Raw genomic sequence first — 27,148 nt, forward strand, 5'->3', positions numbered from 1 at the left:
AACCCCACAGACATCATTACGGTTAATTAACAGTATGTCCCATCCAACTGCTTGTTTCTGGAACCAAATACTATCTAAACATAGCACAAGGTCAGAAAAAGCATCAACTAACAAAATGATATGGCTATTATTGGGCACATTTGCATCTGGTTTTCTAATGCAAAGAATATGCTAAGGTATAGTAGAGAAAAATGAATATCGTACAGATTTTCTTTTAGTACAGGAACTTCTGAACTAAAATACAAATTCTTACCCTTAAAGGAAAACCATAGCAAGGTAATTTTGCTCAGTTGAAAAAGATAGGCCTAAATTACTCTAGCAAGAAGTAGATAGACAAATCAAATTTTAAATAGAAAAACTTCATATTTTAAATATTTTGTGACAAGGATGATATAATGTAAAACATATATTATCCCAGAGCAAGTCATTAAATTCATTAATTTTTTACATATGAACTACGAATAACCTTTGTCTCTCTATTTTGTCACACCAACATATATCCAAAACCATCAACTTTTTCTTTTCAACCCTGCCAGGAGGCTATCTAAATGCCTTGACTGACTTTCTCTTCTTGCACTTTCAAACACTTTTATATAGGGAATCAGAATGTTTTTACTAAGATAAGATAATGAAGCAGAAGGAGAAATAAACCCCTAACGATTTTCAAGCAAAATAAAACAGTGAAAAGGACCCTCAGGAACAAGTGATAAATCTAAACTGCTGCACTCACCATGATTAGCAGCTCCATTCTGCCTTTCACTGTCTTCCACCTGGCACTTCTTTTTGGCGATCTTATGCAGAATTGAGGCTCTTTCCTTGAACTTTCCTAAAAGAGAGCATTTTTACTATTAAAATGCAGCCATTCTGTGAAGCAAAGTTTCTTTGCAGTAGCTTAGGCTCCATAAATCAGTGCTGATAATCCTCCCCAAACAGCAAACACAATAAAACACTATCTGATGTCCTCCTACATACTTTTTTCTTTTTCATGGAAATAAAAATGTAATTTTTTTCACCCTATTCTTAGAACTCAACAACAAATTGAATAAGAAATTGACAACAAAAGCTCTATTTTCCTTCAGAAGCAGTCATTAAAGTTCCAGCTATAAATGTGATGATGTAGGATTTCAGCCTAAACAGAAGATATGTACAGATGAACAAAGATATTATAAGCAAACATAAACAGTTTCAGGTCTTAGTTAGTAGTACAGTAACACAGAATTTCAGATGAACCCAAATATTGCATGATGGTGACTGTGGTCAACTTTGTCACTTCACACTCAGCTATGTGCCTGTGACTTCTACAGATAGCAGTAGAAGAAAAAGTATCTAGAATACATGATTTCCATACCAGCTGCTCAAAGTGAAATTTTCTTCTCAAGTTGCTGTGTGTTTTTCGTCTCCCATTAGGTTAACAATCCATCTCATCATCTAGACTGTCTCTACAGCAACTCATCCTATCTTAAGAGAGGCCTGAAGTCCTGCTGCTCTTTATTGACCACTGAGTCCAAATAAAACATTCGTAGTAGGCCCTCTAAAAGATGGCAAATATTAAGTGAATTTAATTCAATTCTTCCTCTACATTGGTTGATCTTTCTATGCAAGTAGTCTTTGGACAGCTTATAACAGTCTATGTCACATAGAAAGATGATTTATTTGTCTTTCTTTATTGTTGTCCTCATTTCTATTGCTCTTTAAGTCTTTTACGATCTTTTTTAAAACTGCAACTAGTGGCTATACTACACTTCTAATTAAGAACACTTTTGCACACAGAGTCTGCGACTTTTTCATTCTCCACCTTCTGCTAAAAAAATCCATTAAAAACTGTTGGTGTCCCTGTAGGAAAACCAGCTCATTCATAAGACCGAAAGATGTTTCAATGGAATCACATACTTGATTCCCAGTGGCAAGTAACTGTGAGAAGAAACAACTGAACTCATTTAGTAGGATAACAGTCACTGCTTCCAAGTTAAAATAAAAGACACAGAAGAATAAGTTGTAAGTTAAGAAAGAAATTTTTTCTTCCCTTCTCACAAATGGAATCTTTGAACCCCTGTAATAATACTTCTGTATGTGAAGAAGCATATGCACAGTCCACAGGGATGAGCGGCAATCATTTGCTGGGAAGTGGAATTAATTTGTCAACAGCAAATCACTTGAAAAGTAATAAAAATACCGCAAAGTTTTAATTAGCAGTACTGTCCTTTCAGCAGTCCCTATCTTTTCATGAACACATCATGCTCAAAAAAAATAAATAGCCATTCACAATATACTGCAAAGATTACCTTTATGGTACATGGCACCTAGAGTAAAATGGCCTGCAGAACAGTATCTAAACACAGAACACAATCATAAATAGCAAGCTGTCTTATTATTGCAATGCATGGGGTGAGTGGCAGAGGTTTTAGTTAGAAGGGGAAGAATAAACAAAGAGTGAAAGAAAGAAAGAGAGAGAGAGAGAGAGAGAGAGAGAAGGAATTGCTTATCAGATAAGAGAAAGAAAAAATAGAGGAAAAAGTAAAAAATCATATTTCCAAATATTTTCAGCTGAAATGCTAAGTCCTAGCTTCTCCTGAAACATTAGAGGCATTTAAAAAGTGTTCATCCAGAAGCATGTGTGGATAGGTAACTGTGTAATTTTCATATGCATCTCAAAGGTGCATGCATAATTTTCACACAGTATGTATAAGAGTTTTCTAAAAGATTGAATTAGATTTCAGACTTCAATTCAGCTTCATGTCTTTGAGAATTTGGCTTGTGATGCCCCAAGTACACAAACGCATTTTTCAAAGCAATAGAAATTATGCAGCTGAGACATTTTTCTGAGAAATACTTGTGGAACCATCCATGTCTCTCCATACTTCAGGTTGGTGTAGGACCCTTTAATTTAAGGTTCAATTGAAAAAGCTTAATTAAAAGTAATACAGAATTTTATAAGAATATTCTAGTCTTTTGTTTGAGATTGCTTAAAATTGTTTAGTTTTTTTTTTTTAATAGAGAAACTTGAGCCATTATTGAACTGAAAAGAAAATGTCTTGACAGATACTCATACTGTCTTAGTTTAGCTTAACTGAAGTTGGTTTTGATATTTTTTTCACATTTCTAAAAGCCTCCACCCATCTTTGGGAAGACTTTCTCCTATGAACTTTTAAAATTGTAAGTTATGCTGCTTCATTCAGGAGATTGTTCTGCAGTTATAAGACACTGTGATGAAAATTAACTTCAACATTTTGAAATATAAACTGTACTTTGGTTTATTTTTATTTCTCAGTACGTGCATTGTTTTACATTTTTCTACATTGTTTTACATCATTATCTTCCATTTGTTCACTCAGTGTAGGTCACAAATGTGTGAGGAAATGGAAGAAAAAACATTACCAACTATCAAAAGCATGAAACTGAGGAAAGCAGTAGTACTAGCCTGCATGAAGACAGTAAGGTGTAAAAACACAGAGCAGAAGTAAATAACTCAGAAGAATTCTTTGTTACTGTTCTTATTTCTAGGAGAAAGTAGGAACTCATGGTTCCTCTTTAGCAGGTCTATGTACTATGGGTTTGACTACGTAAGAGTGATTTTCACACTATCCGGTACCATGAGGGTTTAGGTGAAAGAAAATGCTTGACTCCACAGACCCCAAATGGACAGATTCTTATAGAAAATTCTTAATCGACCTAGATTCACTAAATTCAGACAGATTTTGCAGCTCATTTCAGTTTACAAAGGATGGAATAGAAGGAACAGGAGAACATCGCCAGGTGATTAGCAAAGAAGGTAGCTTAAAACTAAATTGGTTTTATTGAATATATGCAAGAAATCAGTATTTTATATTATAGACATGTCTTGATCTGCATGAGTAATTCCTGCTAGCATCAGTTGGTAGAAATTCTCCTCTTTATCAAGGATACATTAAAAAGCCAATCCTTTGACTACTATCTAAATTACAGTCTTCATGTTCTTTGGGTCAGAAAAGCCTTTGATTTAGTAGGAAAATGGTTTACCTTCAGAAATGTATTCAATAAAAAAATCCAAGGCTCTAGTAGTTGTCTAGTTTTTAGTCTCCGTTCCAATGCAAATTACTATATCTATGTAGCTATAGCCAAGCTTTCATGAGTCTGAAGATGTCAAATCTGTAGTCGTTAAGCAGTCTGAACCGAACTTACCAGTCCTTCTCATGACCAGGAACACAATGAGTGGTTCGCAACTGATAAACACCAAAACATCACCTCATGTGCTTTCTCATTTAATGTTAAAATCCTGCAGAAGCATCAAATGAAAATATATGCACTTTTGTTATGCTTTAGGCTGTTTGTGGAGGCTACATCAGCACGAGATTACCGCGAGGGTCTCTTCTCATCTAGTAGGGCTCATTTTCTCTCCCAGTTGGGCCTGATTAATCTGCAATCTCCACTCAGGGTTTGAGGACTTGGAGATAAGAATGTACTACATTAGAAAAAATTCCATGAATTTGTATCTGGGTTTACATGTTCCTGTGACTAACTCTCTGTACAAACTATGAAAAAGCTTAGTTGAAAAAGGAAGAGAAAGAGGAAAACAGACAATGCAAATAAGTGTGATGCAGAGTGATAGTGATTATACTTTTGAAAATCCAAACAGAAAGTTCAAAATACAGCACACTGATCTAAATACAGGTTCTGGGATACACTGTTCATTAATTGCTTTGTGAAAGTCATGAAAACGTTGAAGACAGTTGTATTCGAGATCATAAACTGTATCATAGTCTCTCGTCAGCGTTAATTCTCCTGAAGACAAAGAGCTTCCTTTCTTATTTTTGCTACTGGAAGATTTTTGCTACAGGATTTTTGATATTACTACAGTATGATCCTGGATTATTTATTCAGGAGGAGTGCTTTCTGAGATTACATTGAATGGTAACAGCATCACTACAGCATAAGCACAGCATTAATATATACATATATTGCATATATCATACTTGCACAAGTGTTTGCCAACAAAGAGCTACATTTAACTCTCAATAGAATATTTATGAATTTGAAACTTCAGCATAAAAAAGAAAAAACTTAACATGCCCAACTTGGAGACTACAATAAGAAATGACCTTCACATCTTAATTGTAATGAAGACTGAGATGAGACATACCACAAAAGCTTTAGAATTGGTAGCTATATCTGAATTGCTTGGGCTAAGGACTCATTTGAGGTGCTCAACAGGTGTATTTAAACAACACAGACAACACTGTTTGCCCAGTAAAATCTCCTCTTAGACATGTTTTCTTATATCGGTGCCACTCCTGTGAATCGGGTGCTGAATCTGGGCAATAGAAGGTGGTGTGGCAAGACTGCCTGATAAGCTCATGCATACTACAGAAGAAAGCAGCATCTTCCAGTATCAGGTACAAAGGTGGAAGGAAGTATCTCTTACAGCCAGCCCCAGAATAGTACAATTATAGTCGAGTATCAACAGTAGATACAGAAAATGGGAAATAGTGAGAAGCTATCACATCCCCACCTCCCCCGCCTTTCCGTCCCTTCCTTCCACCCAAGAAATGATCATGATAAGTTGTATCATGGAAGTTTTCTTAAAACCTTTTAACTTCAAGGTTAATCTAAACTAGAAAATAACCATGCTTTTAAAGACAGAAAATTAAGCTATTTGCCTTATATTTCCAACATTAAAAAGAAGTAAGAGTAAGTAGCTAACTTAGGCCTCGAGCTTATCTCCATCTTCAAACACATCACTAATTACGAAACTGAACATTCATTAAACCATCTGTCTGGCATTATAATTAGAGAGCTGGACAAAAGGCCTTGATCCTATGGACAATCAAGTCTTAGTTCAGAGAAACTTCCAGATTATCAAAATGCTGACGGCACTAGGACTGAGAGTATGTGCTGGCAATTTCGTACGCAGCTAACTGCTTTCCTGAATTAGTATAATAAACTGCAATGCCTTTGAATCAGCAGAAAAATTTCCCAGGATTTCACTGATCCCTATTCAAGCCCTATTAATTCCTTCTTGTATTGCTAGATTCAGGACTTTAAATTGCATAATTTTTGCATTGCAACTAAGCATAATATTAATACTCCAGGAATCGTTATCCATAGTTCTCAAAGTTTATTCATTACTTTTGAATAATACAGTAATCGAAGTCACTTAATAATTGTTCTCAAACTGAGTGATTTGAACATCCATAAATTAATTCATGTTCTTGAATACATTGTAAAACTTGGCACAAAATAAGCATCTACAATATATATCAAACTGTGCTGTACAGTTTGTGTGTGGTTTTGCGTGTATGTTTTTAATAAAAGCCCTCTGTTGTATTTCCTTATCTGAAATAGCAAATCTGAAATGCTGAAAACAAAAATCTGAAAAAAGAGCCATAACTGATCGCACCGTCAATGAAGACATGCAAAAAGGAGTCATTAAAAATGGAGAAACTGAAAACGAGACTAAGAAAAATGAAGGAAAAAGTAAATGCATAAAAGGCACTTAAAGGGCTTCAAAAAAAGCTGATACAAACAATTCTAAAATATTTCTTACCTTCTTCAGTCATTGTGTCATAATATTTTAGGTTTCCATATGATCCAAGCTCTACAACATCACAGTAAAAGACACAAAGATAAGGAACCATTCAAGAAATGTACATGTTTTTGTACGTGCTTCATAAACTCAAACAGCGATTATGCAAAAATTTCAGCAGGACAGCAAAACACGGGTTACATAAATGGCAATTATTTCCCCCTCCCCCACCTAAATTTCATTGGCTTTAGATAAGTAACTTGCTAAAGCAAGATGCAAGAGAAGCACTGAAATCTAAAATTGCGCCTTTTCAAGGTGATGACCAATTCGGTGCCTTTACATTTGTGAAGATATAATAAACCTTGACAGTACCTAATCAGCAGAAGCTTTGGAAACAGAGCTCTTTTAACATTCCTCAAGTCAGACATTCAAATACTTACACACCCAAATAAAAAAAAAATTCTGAAAACATATGATCTATAGAACTATTCACAATGCTGTCCCGTAAATATTGCTTCAACACTTGTGCTGATGTTGACTTGTGTTAGAGGGTTTAGTTAATTTAACCATTCCCTTCTCACTTGTGAAATCAGAGAAAAAATATTTACTCACTTCATCAGGTTCTATGAGACCTAAGTTAATTAAAGCATTAAATATATCTGAATATATTGCAGAAAAGAGGATATTGACCTTACAGAGACTGAAGAGAAAAGAAATGAGATGCTTGAGAGTATATAATGCTGATGATAATCATGTTTTGGGCACTTCAGCAACTGAACACACCAAGGATTAAACTGGGTTAATTCTTACAGTTAGCAGAATTATTTCCAGGAAAACTCTAATCCTGTTGGTGAGATTATGTTTCTCAAAGCTTTTATAGTCCTATATCCAGTCCAGAACATTTTATACAATCACCAGCCCACTGACTACAATGCAGAATGATGATACCAGAAAATACCCACTGCACATACTCACATGACTTATTTTGTGGATTTCAAGATTACTTGGGTCAGTGCTGCTCAGGAATACAAAAGGTCTGCCTCTACAGTCTGCCTTCATTATATCTCACTGGTTTACCTGGTAAAATTTGACTAAATCTGCTTGTTAGTATTTATTTTTTAATTTTCCAGTTATACTAAGATTCTTTTCAATATGACTGCAAGTAAATTTCAACTGAACTTTAAGTACTTACAACAAATACTGTATTGGAAAAAGTTTTCAGCTTTTAAAACAAATCATTTTCCATTATTTTATATGGAATTGGAAAACTGAAATACTGTGATAAAGAGTACTTAAAACAATATCCTTAAATACAACACAATTAAAATTCAGTAATTCCAGTTTCATGAACATGCTAAGAGGTTTCTATGGGGAGGACACAGCAGACAGACTGCCTGACAGCGAGTACCTGCATCCTGCTGGTTGCATGAGAGAGGATGCAGAGATGTGTCTTAACAGCTGGTCCTTGACAGTGACAGAGTCATTGGATCAATTTGTTTCCTTCTGTGTATTTTTACACCTCAAGAGAACAAAGAGTTCCCGGTAATCCTGTCTGACATTCTTGAAGGATTATAACATCTGATTATTACCTACTGTTCTCTGCTATGTATGGAGATGCCACACCATACCAAAGTAAACAGAAAGAGTAATGTTAGTCAACAGTGCTATATTATTTGTAATTTTAAATTACACTTGAAATAGCCAGCCTGGCTTCATCAAGGGCAAGTCTCGCCTGACCAACCTAATGGCCTTCTATGATGGAGTAACTACACCAGTGGACAAGGGAAGAGCTATGGATGTCATCTGTCTGGACTTCTGTAAGGCCTTTGACATGGTCCCCCATAATATCCTTCTCTCTAAATTGGAGAGATACGGAGTGGATGGATGGACTTCTCAGGAATTTGTTGAATGGTTACATCCAGAGAGTAATGGCAAATGGCTCAATGTCTCGATGGAGATGAGTGACAACTGGTGTCCCTCAGAGGTTTGTACTGGTAGAAGTACTGTTTATTATTTTCATAATGACATAGACAGGGAATCAAGTGCACCCTCAGCAAGTTTGCAGATGCCATCAAGCTGTGGAGTGGGTGATATGCCTGAGACACGGGATGCCATCCAGAGAGACCTGGCCAAGCTTGTGTGGTGGGCCCATGTGAATCTCATTAGGCTTAACAAGGCCAAGTGCAAGTTTCTGCACTTGGGTTGGGACAACACTTGGTATCAATACAGGCTGGAGGAAGAAGGGATTGAGAGCAGCCCCGCAGAGAAGGACTTGAGTGTACTGGCAGACGAAAAGCTGGACATAAGCTGGCAATGTGCACTCGTAGTCCAGAACGCCAATGGTATTCTGGGCTGCATCAAAAGATGTGTGGCCAGCAGGTCAAAGGAAATGATTCTCTCCCTAACTCTGCTCTGGTGAGATCCCACCTGGAGTACTGTGTCCAGCTCTGGAGTTCTCAGTAGAAGGTAGACATGGACTTATTGAAGCAGGTCCAGAGGAGGGCCACAAAAATGATCAGAAGGATGGAACTGTGAGGAAAGACCGAGAGCTGGGGTTGTTCAGACTGGAGAAGAGAAGTCTCTGGGGATACCTTATTGCAGCTTTCCAGTACTTAAAAGAGTCCTATAAGAAAGATGGGGACAAACATTTTAGCAGGGCCTACTATGACAGCACAAGGGGTAATGGTTTGACACTATAAGAGGGTGTGTTCAGGCTTCATATAAGGAAGGAGTTTTTTACAATGAGGGTGTTGAAACACTGGAACAGGTTGTTCCCAGAGGTGCTAGATGCATTGTCCCTGGAAACATTCAAGGTCAGGTTGGACTGGGCTCTGAGCAATCCGATCTAGTTAAAGATGTCCCTGCTCGTTGCAGGGGTTTGGACCAGATGAACTTTGACGGTGTCTTTCAGCCCAAACTATTCTATGATTCTGTGATTCTATGAAATAATATATCTAATTTCTCAGTTTATTTTGTGTTCACTAAGTATTGTAAGTGCAGCCTGTGGTGAAACACTCATTTCTGTCTTTCAAGAGTAGTGCCCAAGGCTGTCACAGAAGGAAAACACAGCCAGTATATCTCTTTGCTCCTTTACTATGATGACCTCACATACAGACTTCATTTGTCCCTAGGTATGCCAGAAATGAGCCTGGCGCAGAGTTTCTCAAGATTCTCATAAAACACACAGCTATTCTAGAGATAGCAACCTGCATTGCTAAAGGTGTGTATCCCTTAATGAAAAATATGAACTCAGACTCTGAAAACAAAGTAATACATTGTGGGTTTCTTCAACAAGTATAAAATTTTCACTCCGCATAGAAAACACATCTGTATGAAAATTCATGTCATATTTCTCCAAGGTATTTCTCTAAATATTTATTTATATTTTAAAACTATAAATAATTTAAGCCAGTGGGAGCCTAACTTAAAAGGAATTGTGAGGCATTCTGGAACAAGTAGATGGACAGCATATGTTTTTCCTGAGTTTTCATACCCATAAATTCAACCTACTGAAAGGTTCAATACATAAGACGCAAAGGAGAAGGGAAATGAGAGACTAAGGCCTCAAAACTGATGATGAAATTGAGAATGAACATTCAGCCAAGAACTGTACCTTAAAAGCAAAGGTTGTAAACATAAAGCTTAACTGAGTATTGAAGACAGAAGAGATTTTTCGAGCGAGAAGTGGCACATGTAATTCTGAAAGTCAGCAAATTCCTGACAATTACAGTAATTTGGTAAACCACTCTTCCTCTTTACATCTTTCTGATACGATCTCTGATTTGTACTTAGTGTTGTCATCATGATTAACAAGACCTCTTTTTTTTATTTGCATTTTCTAAGAAGGCGGCTGAGTAGTTAAGCCAAAGGACTTAGAGGAATTCATCTTACAACACCAAGGAGGACTAGGTTGTCTTTCTCATATCTTTACAGTTCTTTTTTCTAGCAGTCATGGTCTTCAGAAAATTCAATTTGATATTCAGAGATTCATCCATAAATAAAAATGGAGGCCACTTCAAAAGTCTTGCTAGATAAGCTGTAGTGGCTATCCAATCTAAATTGGAATCAAAGTTTGATTTGGTTTCATCAGTGGCGTTAGATTAGGGACAAAGAATTCTCAGTGCTAAAACCTTGTGAAAGATCCAGCGGAGATTAATATTACAGGAGTAAAATGAGAGTCCTAACTTCTAGAAGATATTTAATACATGATAATGCCTTTGTACATAGACTATTCAAAGCAAAAGACAAAAAAAATCTTACCAATTGCAGGATATCAGGCATTGTGAATGTTAAAAAGGAAAAATTGTTTTGAAATAATTTTCTTTCAGTGAATTTCATCTTAATTTTGACTGCCACCTTTTATGAACTTCATAAACCTCCTAACTTTCTCATAGAGTGTTTATAGCTCATCTGGGACAGACTGGGACTGCTGTCAGAGTTTGTGTGTATTATCACTGCAGAATAGAGAGAAGAGAAAACAAATGCTGTTTCGAAAAGCAGAAGATGTTTTGTCCTACTTCCTCCACATAATACAAACTATGCAGGTCATAATTAAATGTTCCAGTGTACGTTTTTACTAGTAGGCCTTCAGGCTGCCAATTCTTGCAAAATAGAGGCTTTGCCACTGAGCTGGTGCAATGGAAAATACAAAGGAAGCTCTTTTGGATCTGAGTAATACAGTAAATAATAAGAGTTGCATGCATTTTAGAATACAACTTTTTGGGTTATGCAACTACCAGTGCTTTATTAACATTCTTCAGCAAATTAAGAAAATTATATAAATGAAGACTTTCAGGTACTTGACCAGTAAGCAGTAAACTGTATTATGTAACAGTCTGTGCATTTGAGCTCTAAAAACATGTCATTACTTTTCATCTTGTCTTTAAATTGCAGGCCTTCTATTCATATTCTCTTCTCTCCTCTGTCCTTACTGTTTTTATTGCAGATGTTTTGTCCTAATAATAATCTTATTAAAGTTATCTGCTTTTATTATAATTAGTTGCTTGCAATTTTATCAAATTGGAGTGTGAATAGAAATATAATTAAAAATCAATACAATCGTATCAGGAGAGTCCTGGGCAGTTCAGGATATTCACAACACTCAAAAGCAAGATCTGTCTATTACTTCACTCTTTGTGCACCATTTAAAATGAAGACTGAAACCCAGCAGTTCTTACAGTCGATACTGTCTAGAAAATTTTCTTGTAGTGACAAACAGAAAATTGTTAGAGGATCCACAAGGTTTTAATTGATACAGACTGAAGAGCAACTATTTTAAAGGAAGGAATCAATGGCACATGCATCAAACACATACAGAACAGAGAATAAAGTAATTTAAATTACTATTATGTGTCAGATCCTGCTTCTGAAATCTTAGATGATCATTTTTTTTAAAAAAAAAAGCACCACGTTGCTTGTTTCTGAGGGCTTTGTTTTCTTTTTTATCTTCTCTTACCTGTAAGCTACCTTTTCGCCATCTGCCGCCAAACTCTTGAAGACAGGTGCCATACGTTCTCTAGAATGTAGTAACACCAAATGACATCTGATATATAACAGATATATCAGTTATACAGTTGGCCCCTGCCTGGATCAAACACAGTTCCTACTGACTTTGAAGTGGGTATTCGTCTTTGAAATTTTTCAAATATTCACAGAAATGGTCACAAAAATGTGAATTCCAAGATGTAGACGTAAAAACCTCATCCTACTGATGATATTGGGAGTTTTACCACTGATTTTGATGGGCTCAGGATTTCACTGAGTATTTGTAGGGTGAGGAATAGTGAGGTACTGGAAACATACAACTCCAATAAATTGCAGGTGTTCTGGTTCTCAGCATGTCCAAGGAGAATAATGCAAGGGCTGCATATGTTCCTCTCACTATCCAGTCATAAAATCCAACTAGTCTGTGGAGGATGAAGTCATCTGCCAGGTGCAAACTATACTAACAGAAATTTTCCACTTTCACCTTCAATATATGCTCCCTCATAGCAACTATCATTGTCTGATCTGTACAGGTTTATGAACTATTCATGTTCTTTGTTGTTAATATTTTTAAAAAGGAAATTAAGAGTTAGGAGGAAACGTAAATGAAGCTAAAGCCATTAAACATGGAAATGCATTATCAGGACAGCTGTACCCTGCTCTGGGGTCGCTGGTATTTAAATATTCATGTCTTCTTCACACAGTCTGTAGGGAATCCCAAGAAGAATATGGTCTCTAAAGAATAGAGCATCACTGGAAAATATAATGGAGATGAGAGACAAGAATTCTGCCTGCAGTGAGCAGCTTGTGTAGATTCTAATTAAAAGAATAATACATGACACAGAGGAACAAATTGCCGTGAAACCTAATATCTAGCACAAAACAAACATAAAGATTAAATTTAAGATTTTCAAAAAGAAGTTTAAAAAAGGCATCATAAAATGTCCATTATTTAAAATTTGCTATGTACAAAGGGCAATATTTATTTTAAAGGGACACCTGTTCTTCAGTTTTTAAGTAGATAGAAATTATGTCAGTGAAACTAGCAATGAGTGCTGCCTTCTCTCTGTATATTGGGACAATCTGAATCAAAGCAGACGTAACACTTATTGCTGCATAGTTTGAAAGCATCACAAGAAAAAGCTATGTTTTGCCATAGAAATGCACATTTCAGGAGAAATTTGTAAGGGTTTCTTTGCAGTTCAAGTTATGCATAACAAAATCATACCATGTATTTGACACATGTCACTAACTACAGACATGGTCTGTGGATAGCATAGAAGTTATGAGGTGAGGCCCACTCACCCTACAGTCATGGAAGTGCAGCCGCTGTCTTTAGAAAAATCAAGACCAACATCCCCAAAATGTGACAAGACTGAAGCAGTCCTTGCACGTATGCTAAATAGACCTATATAGCAAAATAATTCAGACTTCAAAAGTCTATTTTTTTCTTTTAGATATATATTTGTGATTGCTATTTGGATAAATAAGCTAACCCAAAACTTCATAATAATATTCTCTTAATTGGCCTTGTTGGTATCATTTTCTCTGTGCCAAAAGCACACATCTATGTAGACAGCTCAGGTTCTACATTTGTTACAGTGACATTTATATCTTATGTTTGCTACACGGAAGTTTGTAAATTCAACTGCCATCCATTTTTGGCTTTGAAATCTTAAGTAATCTTGGAGAAGATTACTATTACAGCTATTTAATTTCTCTCAAATTTCTGACAGATATTAACAGGCCTATCTAAAATATAATCTCTGTGGATTTAAATAGATTTGCCCTTAGCTGCACATAACCCACTGTTTCTACTCTACCTATGCTGTTGCTCATGCTGGCTGTGTGGTAAGTTGTACCTACAGTTTCTGAATTCAGTTTGATTTTGGAGGTATCTGTAAAAATACTCATCTCATCTACATTAACCATGCAACCTCAGACACTTACATTAGAAACACAACTTCTGTGGTCTCTTCTATAGTTGAAAGGTAAAGAAGGGGGAAAGAAGGCCTCATGTGAAAGTGATGTGCCTTATCACTCCTCCAATCTCATCCAGCTCTTTATCTTCCCCAGAAAAAAAGCTTTCTTCTTCATAATGGCAGCCACACCACTGAAAGCTGAGATAGCGATATGCCCTTGCAGCAAAAGTGGCCAACAGCATCTCTTGGATCCATCACGCAAAGCATTGCCAGTAGGCTGAGAGAGGTGATCCTTTCCTTCCATGGAGTGCTTCTGAGACATACCATATCTGGGTGCTGGGTCCAGTCCTGGGCTCACCAGTACAGGATAGTTGTGGACATACCAGAGCAACCCCAGCACTGGGCCACAAAGATCATGAAGACACTACACCGTCTCTCATATGAGAAGAGGCTGTTCAGCCTGGAGGAGAAAAGGCTCAGGGAGATTTTATCTTCATGCATAAAAACCTGATGGGAGGAAAAGAAGAGAAGGGAACAAGATTCTTCTCAAAAGTGGCCACTGATAGGGAGAGTGTCAATGGGCACAAATAAAAAACCAGAAAATTCCATCTGGACACGAGATAATACGTTTCACTGTGATGATGATCAAACACTGGAATGGGCTTCCCAGAAAGATTGTGGAGTCTCTGTTTGCAGAGATATTCAAAACATGACTGGACACAGTCCTAGACAACCCACTTTAGCTGATCCTGCTTGAGTAGGGGTTTGTACTACCTCAATTCTGTAATTCAAGAGATCCCTTCCAACCTACATGAAAAGAAACGCAGTTCTGGTGAAACCTAGTTGCATAAAGAGAGTACAAGTGTCTGTCCTTGCATGACATGACGCTTCATTTTGAATGTAAGACTAGTTGCCCTTTTTATTGTTTTCCTATCTTTATAACAGTCTGAGATACTAAAAGATGGAGATAAAAAGAAGATTCTAGATTATAAGTAACAGCTATTACTTTGTATGTAAGGGAGACCCCATCTTCCCTGGCAGAGGTCCCTCGCAAACATTTCATCCTTCAGCAGAGGAGAAAGCCAAATGCTCAGAGAGCTGTTTTCCCTGGCAGGCCAGAAGAAAACTCAAGAACAGTTACAAGCTGGGTAAGAGCAAGTGTGCAAGAAGAAGGATGCTGAGCTTGTTTGCAAACCCACAGGTATGCCTAAAGGACACTGAAGAATGATGACGGTTATGCAGCAGAGATAGTTAATAACATGCATAACTATTTTTATTAATTTTGTCTAGTTTTGCATATTTTCTCAAGTTAAATAAAATGCCCTTGTGCTTACAAGCCATTGAATAATTATTTCTTTCATCTCCGGCACAGTGCTAGTTAGTGCACTGAAGTCCTGTAGCATCCACACACTAACTGAGGAAAGTGAACGTGCTCACGTTATTCCAGCAATGCAGGAGCTGAGCATTATTCATGAATTGGTGTAAACTGAGCTGCCTGGCCTTACTTCTCCAAGGATATTATAAACAAACCAGTTCAGCCAAAGAAAGTTTCCCAATTGGAGTGTAAAGACATAATGGTGCAGCTTACCTAAGCCAAAAGAAGAACAAGAGCACAATGGTTTTGCAAAACGAGACCAAAGCTAGGAGCCTGCTGAGTGACCAGACCGGTGAATGTTATTCAGCTTTTTTCAGCTGTCTTTGGGGTAAGCACATATTTTTTCATGACATCTCAGAAAAGAACACAAGTAGCAGTGGCAAGTTAAGCAGAAGAGTTTGAGGTGAATGGAGATTGGAAATTCTTTAGATCTAGAAACACAAGAGTTAGTAATTATAGATAATTCAGTACTACGTCAAATACTTATCACATATTTCTTAATTTTCCAGAGAAGCATGAATTCAGCTTTCCATTTTTATTTTGTCAGAACAGTGACAGCACCAGTACCATTACCATATTTTTTTTGCATTCAGTGAAGGAAGTGACAGAATTGTCAGCTCTGTTTTATGTAGCAGAAGGTTAATTCTCCCACCAATAACTTGCACATATTTATGTTTGGAAAAAAAAGTAAAGCATGTAAGATAAACAACAACTTTTCTGCAGAAGTGCATCCTGCAGTTTTCAACTTTGAAATGGGACTAGAGACAGGAAAAGGACAGAAATGCCAAAGACATCTACTTCTGACTCTCATTTTCATGCAGAGGATGCCATTTGCATATGAGTTATATCCTTGTCACACAGGAGCAAGGGAGTCATCATCTAGCTAAATCCTTTCTTGAAGAGGATGTTTCTTGGCCTGTGGCACCTTATCAGAAGACAGAGAAGGGGTGGCATGGTAAGGAAAGGATCTCATTTTTCCTATACCCTGCTAAAACTGTACAAGGAAAGCAAAGTTGCTGCAGGCTGTAATGGTGCTCTAAATCCTCACTTCACCACCAATATCTTCCCTTTTCAATAGACTACTTGTAGGAACCTCCAGAGAGGACAACCTGCCTCCGTAATCTTGAAGGAATCGCTCTTTTAAGTAGCCAACAGCTTGAAGAGAGAAGGTAGGCTTATTATTAATAGTGGATGCTTTCACACAAAATACTTTCCATGATTTTCCTTCCCCAGCTCCCACTGCAAAACAAGAGAGCTCTATTGAAAAATATAAAGAGATCATTGCAAGTCCTATGCTTCCATAAACCAGAAATGTCCATTTCAAAACTAAGACAAAGGTATCTGAGATACAGGACTTAGAAGGAAAAAAGCCACAAATTGTCAATGATTGGCATGATTGATGACTAGTTGCATGGATTTTGGATTTGGGCCCGACCAACACAGCAGGTCTGATGATGCCATCTTTCTTCATATGGATAATGCTGTTATGAACAATCCAGCTCACTATTCGACGAATAAAGGATTGCCAGACCAGCACTTAAGCAGCAGCAAATATGGCACAGGATTTCCTGGGGATTAATGACTGGCTGAGAGTTGATGATAGTCTGATGAACAGGCAGTCATTAATCTTAATCCTCAGGAAATCATCTGTACCAAGGTCATTATTTCTGTAAAAAGATAAAAGCAAACAAACAAAAAAATCTCATACAGATATTTGTATTTTTAATGAACTATGAGGTTTCAATTGTAATGTAAAGTTCACGGCTCATTAATGAATACCCTACATATCCACCTGCTAGAGTGGCTGAGCTCTTATCTTCTTAGAAGCTTTATGCTGAGACCAAAGATTTTGAAGAGGAGAAGTCTCCCTGGTCTTAGACCATTAAACCCACAGCATGGCTACACACCTGCCTGAATGCAAGTGCTCAATGGTCAGCAACTCCAACTGATCTCAGATGTTATTCATCTGGCAGAGCTGGGTTGAACACTTTGCAAGTCCACTGATTCCTGAGAGTTTACAAGGTGGCATTCACAAGACAGGTATAAGCCATGGCAAAACCACTTTTGCGTGGTAAGAGAAAAGGAAAGGCAGGTTTACAAGCATGTGATTGTATATCAGAATCACTCTGTTCATCTACACTTTGTGGAAAGTAAAAATTCCTTAAGCCCATTTCTCTCTTATTTCATATTCTCCTACTTACAATGAAGTGTATTTTTAAGAGGCTCTCAATTAGATTAGAAGTTGGGCCCGACTACACAAATGAATTATTCAGGAGTGAATATGATGAGCTGGTTTTCTATAAATACATGGTATGTTAATGTAACAATAACACTGTGTAGGTTAAGCTGACCTTTAATAGTCAAACAGCCTGTTTATACATTCTATACTGCTAATGCTATCAAGGGGCCTTAGACAGGACTTCTTTTCTGAAAGCCTAGCAAAGCACACAAGTCCAAATAACTAAGCAGTGTGCCTTTTCCCACCCTCATTTTCATTGCAATTATTCAAGAGAATCTAACAGTGAACTTTACTATTGACGCAAGAAGAAAGAGAATTTGGATCTTGCAGCAGCATTGCAACAACTAGATGCTTTACTTCTAATGCTAAAACTTGATCTGGAAGCTGTGAAGTGTCACGTACAGAGCTCCCAGACATTACCAGTGTATTTCCAGAGACTGAAAATCAAGTTCACTTGGCTGTGCCAGCTGCAGGGCTGCTGTTGTCTGCTTTTGAAGTGCTTTGACTGAAGGGCACAGCAGTCTAGAAGGAGAGCAAGCACTGAGGAATCCTGTGAGAAGAGGCTACAAGAAGGTGGGTGCAGGTGAGCAAGATACAGTATCAGGAAAAGCAAAGGGACTAAACAGTAGCAAAATTGGGAGAGAAGAATTGAGAGTGGGAGGAGGACAGAGTATGTCTAAATGCAAGGGTGCTAGAGTGCATGTGTATGTGTCAGCTTTGATTTACACCTCACACTTCTTTCCTCTGAGAATGGCACTTTGTAATGTTCTTGTATACTGTTCTTTTGTTGTAAATGCAACAAATATGGCTAATATTGCAATATTTTTGATCTACTGAACTAAGCCATCATCTGGCAGAAATACTGAGAGGATCTAAGCTGACTGAAATGGGATAGAAAGATGCTTGTTCTGCTGTTCCTTTGTGTCTGATCCATACCTGCATGAAATGGTTTGAAAGAAATCCTTTGACCTCACAAGTCATGTAGCAGGTCCATTGTCTTTCCTTACATGAGTCCAACAAAGATTATTTCCTTTGCTTACACAAAACTCAAAACTAATATGAATCACTCATTTACTTCTTCATTATCTCTGGAGTTTTTTTGTAGCAGGCTATGCGAAATGGAGAAAGCCACACTGGTGAGAGCTGGAACAAGGTAGTCCTTTATGTAAAATGAGGGGTTTGCAGAGCAAAGGACTGCATTTCTCAGAACCTGCTGATAAATATTACCCCTTATTTTAATTCTTAAGGATGAAATGTTATAACTCAAAAAATTACTTAGCTAGCATGTTAAAGGTCTGTTCAAGTAAACATGATGTACCAGTTGATTGTTTGATGTTCACCATACACAGGAAGATTAAGACGCAAGAACATGGTGAGAGTTTGGTAGGTAAAATTCATACAGAACCAAATAGATAATAAATATTGTCTAGAACAAATACCCATTTCCACTACCGCATGTATTTTTTAATGGAATGTAAGATTCAAGTACAACATCATCCAAATTTATTAATACTACCAACCCTGGCCAGCAACAGTATTTACATGGAACTAAAATACCAATCCTTCCATGGAAGTTTGCAGAATTATATGAATACAAAAAAAAAAATAAAGAACTAGGAAACTTAAAAGCTCAAAATCTTAGGAAACAATACGAGCGTTCAGTGGAGACATCCAGTACTCCCTGTGTCTGCCTTCCAAACTGCCTGCAAGGCAAAAGATCTTGAAAGCCAAGTCTGCCTACAAATGAGGTGGTGCCTCAGAAAAGGTTAATGACCATAATGTGTGACAGAAAGGTGGGTGGATTTTTTTTTCACATTTCTTCTACACATCTGAGAGTATTTGCAAGAAACTAAAACCAGAATTCCACATGCAAAAATACTCACTGAATCACTCCCATATTGGCACTTCTATGCGCTCATTAATTAAAATCTGAATTTTGTGAAGTCAGTGGAAATTTGAAATACTAGCTACTTTGATGTCTGCACATACATATAGGCTATTTTCCAGTGTCTTCTTGGTCATTTCTTCATGTAAGTTGTGCATTAAAATACAATATTTACAGCAAATGTAGGTAGATTTTGTCTTACCTTTGTAAAATTTAAGCCAGTGTGTCAGTTTTAATGAAATGCACAGGTACTTACTGCCTCGCACTTATTTAAATACCACAAGACCTTCATATTACATTTTTTGAAAAATACTAATTCCAGGATAAATGTAAGTTTTGAGAGGAAAAAAAAACCCAAAGAAACAATGAAGTGTTCTGAGCAAAGAAACCACAACGAAAATATAACTGGAGTAATTTAAATGAGATATATCCTTTGCAACCATCTCTATCAATCCACATTGATCTCAAGGGTTTTACTGACATAGTGAAGAGCAGTATTTAGTCACCTGATAAATAAGTCCAAATTATTTATAGACTTATTATTACTCCTCTCAACACTTCTAGGCTTCCTGTTGTTTTCAATCTGTCATGAGGGTTCTGTCCCTGTTAATGAGGTCTCCCCGACTTGCTTCCGCTCTCTCTTATTTTTAAAAAAATATTTGATGAAGTCTATTTAGTGCTTCAGATAATTGTTGTTTTTGTTTGTGTTAGCAATATTTGAGACACCATAGAGGCAACCCAGGAGATTTGATTTAAAGGAAAAGAGGATTGCAAAGGATTCTAATGAAAAAAATTACAATTTTTCATTAAAATGTGAAAAATTGAAGACTTTTCTTCCTGTAGCAGAATGAAAAGCTTGGCTACCAGGTGGGTACAGATGAGACTTACAAAGTACAGCGATTAGCAAGCCTGTTCACCTGCTGTAGTGATACAAATAAAGGAAGACAAACATAAAACTGTATTAAATTTCTTACGTCTTCTTCCAGCATTGAATGGGAATAGATTGGGCACAGTCTGTTGATCACTCCACTCTAACAGACAGCAGTCTTTTACAGTAAATTCTGCAGCATTAGTGAATGTGAATTGTGATCAGAGTAGAAATAATGGTGTGGAGATTGTAAGGGCTAAAATTACCCTTGTGTTGAGAAAAATGAGTGACAGCTTCAGCTTTTGAAGAGGGAAATGGAAAAGTAGACTTGCTTCGTCCAAAAGGTCTAGACCAACATAAAAGCTATATGCAATGTTGCAATGAGAAACAGAAAGGAACTCAAATGCAAGGAAGTGCTACATATATTTTTTGATCACTGAAATTTGGAAGGTCTCACTGACAGTAATATCTTAGGTATCTTTAGTCACTCAAAATTCCTTCACCATTGCTACTTCTCAAGACATTAATTACTACAGCAAGAAAAGTCCTACAGACACACATTCACCAAATAAACACCTGGCCTTGATTTTTTTTTTTAATTCTATCAGAAGGTGGGATTCAAATCACCCCACAATCACACAGTGATTACATTTTTCCTGCCAAGTTTGCAGACAAAAAAAACATAGTCTTCCTGCTAACTTCTCAAGGAAGTTCCACCACATTTGGATAAAGAATTAAACTGTTAACATGCATGTAACACAGAGGTGATGTTTGCTCCATTTTTTCTAACATCAACTTTAAACCACGCAAAGTCAAATCAGCACAGTCTCACTCTTTTCTGTATTCCATATACAAAATTATCCACCAATTTGTCTTTTTTTTCCTGATGTATTGATATAAAAACCAGGAAAGAAACAACAAAAAAAAAACCTTTAAAAAAGTAGGAGAGGACAGGAGGTTTGTAACTTTAAAATTGCTGCTGTAGCCAAAGGCAAAGTGAAATAGCAGTTGTGATGTGCATCAACCAAGTGATCAGTCTTAGTCAGTACAACAATGAACAGATTTCCTAAATTGCAAGGTTTGGTGAGAGTACGTACACCATGCCATAACAGCGCAAAACTGTCAGAAAATTCAGTAAATTCTCAGACACATTCAGAAAGACTGGTGAAAGCAATAGAATAGCAAAGAATAGTTTCATGGGGAGAAGGGAAAAAGGAAGTAACAGTTTGCTGTTTGCTGTTTGCTTGTGCAACAGAAAACAACAAAAAATAATAGGAATACCTTCAGCAAGTGGGTCAAGTGTGTGAATCATGAGCTGAAAGATGCTGTTCCTCATCAGACTGTTGTGGAGAGATGCAGAACTTCCTCCCCGCTGGAGCCGTGGCTTCGTCTAGGTGGAAAAACAAGGAAAAGAATTTAGGGCTTTTTTTCTTGTTTGGGTGGAAAAAGGTCTGACACACTATGAATTAATCTCAGGTCCCATTATAGAGTGAAACATTTTCAAGTATCACCTACAGCAGATAACATTAAACTATACACTGTATTACAGTTTTAAGCTGAAAGAGGATAGATTTAGATTAGATATTAGGAAGAAATTTTTTACTGTGTGTGAGGCACTGGTACAGGTTGCCCAGAGAAGCTGTGGATGCCTGGAGGTGTTCAAGACCAGACTGGACGAGGCTTTGAGCAACCTGATCTGGTGCGAGGTGTCCCTGTCCATGGCAGGGAGGCTGTAACTAGATGATCTTTAAGGTCTCTTCCAACTCAAACCATTCTATGATTCTATAATAAAACATTGACCTATGTATAGATAATTTCTCAGGAGGGGATGGATCATCAGATTAATGATTATTCTCCCAGGGCTCAGGGAAAAAACAGGGCGGAAAAAGATACTTTTCTAGGAAAACTCTTAAAATATTAAGAAAATTAAAACCTCATACTTGCATCAGGAAGAATTCATCATTTGTTTCTTTGTAGAATCTTGTGGTTGAATCCCTGCAGTAAGTTCTAATTTTTATTGCCTTGGAACATCATATATTATTAAAATTATGGAGAAAAAGGGCACATAGTCCCCTTTTTAATGGCAAAATCCTAAAATTCAGTCAGAGTGAAACATACTTCTTGTGTTTGTTCAATCCATTAAGTACTGATTGGAAGAACAGACTGTGAGTGTAGTAAGTCAGTGCAGATGCCTACCGCAACAGAGCTAACATACAAGCATCTTTTGTGTGCTTTTAAAGACATTTAAAACATATTCTGAGGTTCTTTTCCACACGCTATTGTCTAGTACAATAATCAATGCATTTAATACATCCCATAAGACTGCTCTGTGGATGGTTGTCTGCTTATTTCGATAAAAAAGATAATCAGAACCAACAGACTGCTGACTAACAAGACCTTGAAATCCAATTACAGGGAAAAAAACAACACTGAAGAAAAAAGCATTTTGCAATAATACATGGTATATGGAATAATCTTTAGTGTCATAGAAATACTAAAAGAAATTGACAGAAACTGAACAAGAAAACTAATTCACCACTTTATGTTTGGGAATAAATTATTTAAATTCTATAGCAGCATAGGAGGGGGTGAGAAATATCAATAATTTAGAAAAATGCTGGTGTGTGTCTAACCACAGTAAGGTTAGCCTCACCAGCCTCCTGAGAAACAAATGCTCAGATACATACTAATTGCTGCCTACCGTAAGTGTTTGGTCATCCTTGTCGCCAGCATTAGGTGACTGCATGAACAGGAAAAAAGAACAAAAAGAAGTGTCAGATGGAGCATGAAAAGAATGGAAAGGCAGTAAAAGACTACAGGTGTCTGATCCTATGAATGTTGTTGTGACAGGTTTTTTCAACCACTTGAATTAAAGCATCCTAGTGATCAAGTAAATCACAGTAAATTCTCATTGCAATGTGGCAGGAGTCTTTTATTCTTGTCAGTTTCTTAGACACGAATGTTGTCATTTCAGGGCCCAGCACACAGCAGCTAGGCTGCAGATCACGATGTTCATTTCATACAAATTACAAAGAAGGCAAACTCCCTGTACCTCAACCAGTTTGAGAGAGTGAGGACTAAAAAAGTAAAAGTGACAAAAGACTCAGGATTGACCAACTGTTCAATTAAAAGCCTAGAAAGTAGTAACATTATCTTCATGTTCTGCAGGAAGAGACTAGGCAAGGAAATGAAAAAAAGATGTTTCAGTTTAACCCCTCCCAGCAAAGGGCCATTTAGCCCGAACTGGCAGCTCTGGTTAACAGCAGGCAACGTAGTACTTACTACTATGCCATGAAGGAAAAAAGAGACTTTGGATGGATCTTAAAGACAATTAAAGTAAGTGATATAACCTGGATATGTTTTCTGATTACTATGTCCTATCCATAGGACAACAGCAGCAAAGCTCATAACCACCAGAAGATACGTGAGGGAGAACAGAATTTGCACCGAAAACAAGTAAATGCAAAATTTTTGCGTCTGATTTGTTATCCCTCATTTCTTTAATGGAATTAATACTTGTGTTAAACGGGAACCCAGAACTTTTGTCACAAGGTATGTTTCCGTGACATCTTGAAAGGTGTGTGATAAAGTCGTGTTATTTTTCTAGTCATTCTGCTTACCTTAAGGAAGGAAAGTTAACAACAGAATACGTGAAATATGAAACTCCAGTCATGAAGAACTTATTAAAATAGGACACAGTGTGAACTCCAGCTGTCTCACATTCATTCTTACTTGATCACAACCCATTCCCCATGAGCTGGCATATAAATAATTTCCTCCATCTCAAGGCTCTTGCTTGGTGCATTATACAGAAATCAAATTACATTGTAACTGTTCTATGGAACAATCACCCCAGTGCAGTGAAACCCAGTTTTGGACACATATCAACACTAATTTCCAGGATATTCCTTTTGAGTTAGTGAACCAATCTTGAAGGTTAAGCGGAAGGCAAGCAGTTATAAGCAAACACTGATAACAGAGCAGATCCTTTCTGTCCCATAATAAGTAAAAGAGTAACCAGAACTGAACTCTTCATCGAAAATATACCCCCAGCTGTAAGTATTATTTTAAAGAAGAAATAATGAGGCAAAGAAAAGATCTTTGTTCTGATAAACACACTACTTGTCAACTCTGAAATCAGACTGAGAATTGCACGAGAAATAGTTAGGAAAAAAGTTTTTACATCTCTACTGAAGACAATTGTTACAGAAAGAAGAAAGGAAAGGAAAGGAAAGGAAAGGAAAGGAAAGGAAAGGAAAGGAAAGGAAAGGAAAGGAAAGGAAAGGAAAGGAAAGGAAAGGAAAGGAAAGGAAAGGAAAGGAAAGGAAAGGAAAGGAAAGGAAAGGAAAGGAAAGGAAAGGAAAGGAAAGGAAAGGAAAGGAAAGGAAAGGAAAGGAAAGGAAAGGAAAGGAGAATACAAAATCTGTATTCTAAAATACATTAAAACAGTAGATGCATCTTAGAAAAATTTTGCATAATACATACATATGTGTGTATACATACAGTATACATACACGCACTATTTGAGATACAAATACACACAGACACTAGCAAATCCATTATTTATTTGTGCATACTCCGAGAGACCTTCATTGAAGGGAAAGTTTATCTTGAAGAAAATTTGCAAGAAAGCAAAAAGGACAAGCCAGGAAAAGTTTCCCTTGTCTTCAAAGGAGCAATTTAGGACAGTTAAGTCCTAAGGATCAGTGGGTATGAAAAAATGTCTTCTAGTATACTCTCCTGTTCATAAGCAAATGGGGCACAATCCCATATTAGCTTTACTACTTTTTTAGAGAATTCAAAATACGTATTGGTTCTCCTGTACACCATGGGAGTACATAAGAAGTTGTTCATCTTTCTGCCTGTATTGCTGATCATGTATTGAAGTTTGCACCACCTGTGCTAAAAGTCTCAAAACATTTTATTTCAGGAAGAATGAAAAACATGTCTACTTGTTACAAAGAGTGGTCTATGGTATCCTTCTCACACATTTCCCTCTCAGTGATCTGTGTCTGTCAGTGATTAAGCCTGACATTTTCCTTGCCTTGTTTAGGAATGTGTGTTCTTGAGAAACAGGTTCCTGAAGTAATTCATGCAAGAGATGATGCCTCACTAACCATGTGGTGAATGCCCTCATGCTTTCCTTTAAAAGAAGGGGCAGTCAAATGAGGAGCAGAAGCTAAAAAAAGCTCTAAGTATTTGATACAGAATATCCTTGTTAATAAAAGATGGCTAGTAACTTGAATCATTTATTAGATTACGTATTGCAAAACTAGAAGCAGGGAGCTGACTGCCTCTAGATGTTGCTGCTCTGGTAGAAGTTTCCATGTTACAGGTTTAATATCCTGAAACAATTAGGAAACTAGACTGCTCTGCTCACTCTCTTCTCCTAATATGAGAAAATCAGTCTGTCACAACAACAGCTGGTAAAAATGTAACTGAATTTCAATATCCTTTCTACAATGTGGGTTCACATCTCTTTCCTGCTTGCTAAATCTTTTCCAATCATAATAACTAAAAAGCCCTTTTTAAAAAAAAAAAAAAAAGTAGCTTTTATGGGAATAATAACAGTTCAAGATGGTTGGTGGCTGGAAGCATGCTGTCTCTAATTATTGTAGACTAGAAGCCCAGACAGAGTTTTCCTAAATTGTCTCAAAGTGTTTTACAGTGAAGGACTTTGGCTACTCTCTCTTACATCTGTTTTCAAAAGTGGCATCTGGACTTTGCAATTTTGTACCTATAAGTGAGTCACTGCTTCTCAGTCCTGAAGTAAATTACAGGTGATAGTTTTCTTTATGCATAACGTTCTCTCATCTTCACAGGACACTTGCACTTAAAGTCTGTGGGGTTTTGTTAGGTTGAACTGCAGAAAAAAGACATACATTTCAAAGGCAGCCTCCAAAGTCAATCTAGTTAACTTAAGAGGATTTAGGAAATTTCTAAAGATCGGTATTATAGGTAGTGCTAGTAATGTACTTGGAACAGAAGTGTTTTGCATTTATTTTAAATTATATGATAGGTTAATGCATAACTAAAATACAAAGCAACAAACTCAACAACACAGATTGCAGAAATAAGTCTAATGAGCTCAGTAAAGGAACAAAAACCAAAGAAAGGTATTATTATACCTAGGTCTCTGTATACGTACATCTTTGGATTTCACCAAATTAGAATCCTTGAGACCTGCTTTCTGTGAATATCCTGAAACAATTCAATATTATAACCCTTGCCTACTCGATGGGTAGGCTTTATATGGTTGGCAGGAAGCCAAAAGTGCAAGTCCTAGTGGTTTCAATATGTTTAAACTAAAATTCTTCTTCATACCCTTGGGAATAAAAGTTGACAATCACCATCACAGTCTACAGAATCTCTGTTAGTTGCTGTAATAGGGCCAGTACAGCTTACTGACTGAAGATAACACATCTTATTACCCCATTCTCCAGATTCATTATGTAGAAAGACTGCAACTGTCTGTAGGGGAGTATTTACCTATTTAAGCTATGGAAAACTGATGGTGAGGATTTAAACTTACATATTACTTACTGCTCAGCAGATCATTACCTGAATCCACACTGAGTACAGAACCTTTGATCTTATTTAAAACACAGGAGGAAAAAGCTTAGTAAGCATGCTGTAGAAAAATAACTAGAATTCCCTTTCACTTTGCCTGCCTTCTTTCTTCCTTTCACCCTTCTCTTTCCAAGCAGTAAAGTAAAAGTTAGCTTTACCTAAAGAAGCAGACTGCTGTATTGTTGAAGATATCATTCAAAAGAACTACATCAAAAATTAAATTGAGGCTATAAACTGTTGTAGTTTGAGGTAAATTATAGTCAGTTTTGTGGCTAACTCAGTTGCTGAAAAGTAACTTCATTTTTC

General features: G+C 36.9%; 1 protein-coding gene across 4 annotated transcripts in view; it reads right to left on the reverse strand.

Annotated features, from left to right (window-relative positions):
- The window catches only part of SLC24A2 (solute carrier family 24 member 2), a 275,076-nt gene that overhangs the window by 196,036 nt on the left and 51,892 nt on the right, over positions 1 to 27,148 (reverse strand). Inside the window, exons 3-6 of one of the 4 annotated variants that reach the window (XM_054055013.1) lie at positions 22,974 to 23,012; positions 21,554 to 21,662; positions 6,521 to 6,571; positions 731 to 826 (exon numbers count right to left, since the gene is read on the reverse strand). In XM_054055013.1, coding sequence (XP_053910988.1) covers positions 731 to 826; positions 6,521 to 6,571; positions 21,554 to 21,662; positions 22,974 to 23,012 — 295 coding nt within the window. The remainder of the gene's footprint in view (positions 1 to 730; positions 827 to 6,520; positions 6,572 to 21,553; positions 21,663 to 22,973; positions 23,013 to 27,148) is intronic. The other 3 variants (XM_054055014.1, XM_054055015.1, XM_054055016.1) reach the window with 3 other exon arrangements.

The sequence above is a fragment of the Cuculus canorus genome, chromosome Z (genome assembly GCF_017976375.1).
Source record: "Cuculus canorus isolate bCucCan1 chromosome Z, bCucCan1.pri, whole genome shotgun sequence".
Classification (NCBI taxonomy): Eukaryota; Metazoa; Chordata; class Aves; order Cuculiformes; family Cuculidae; genus Cuculus; species Cuculus canorus.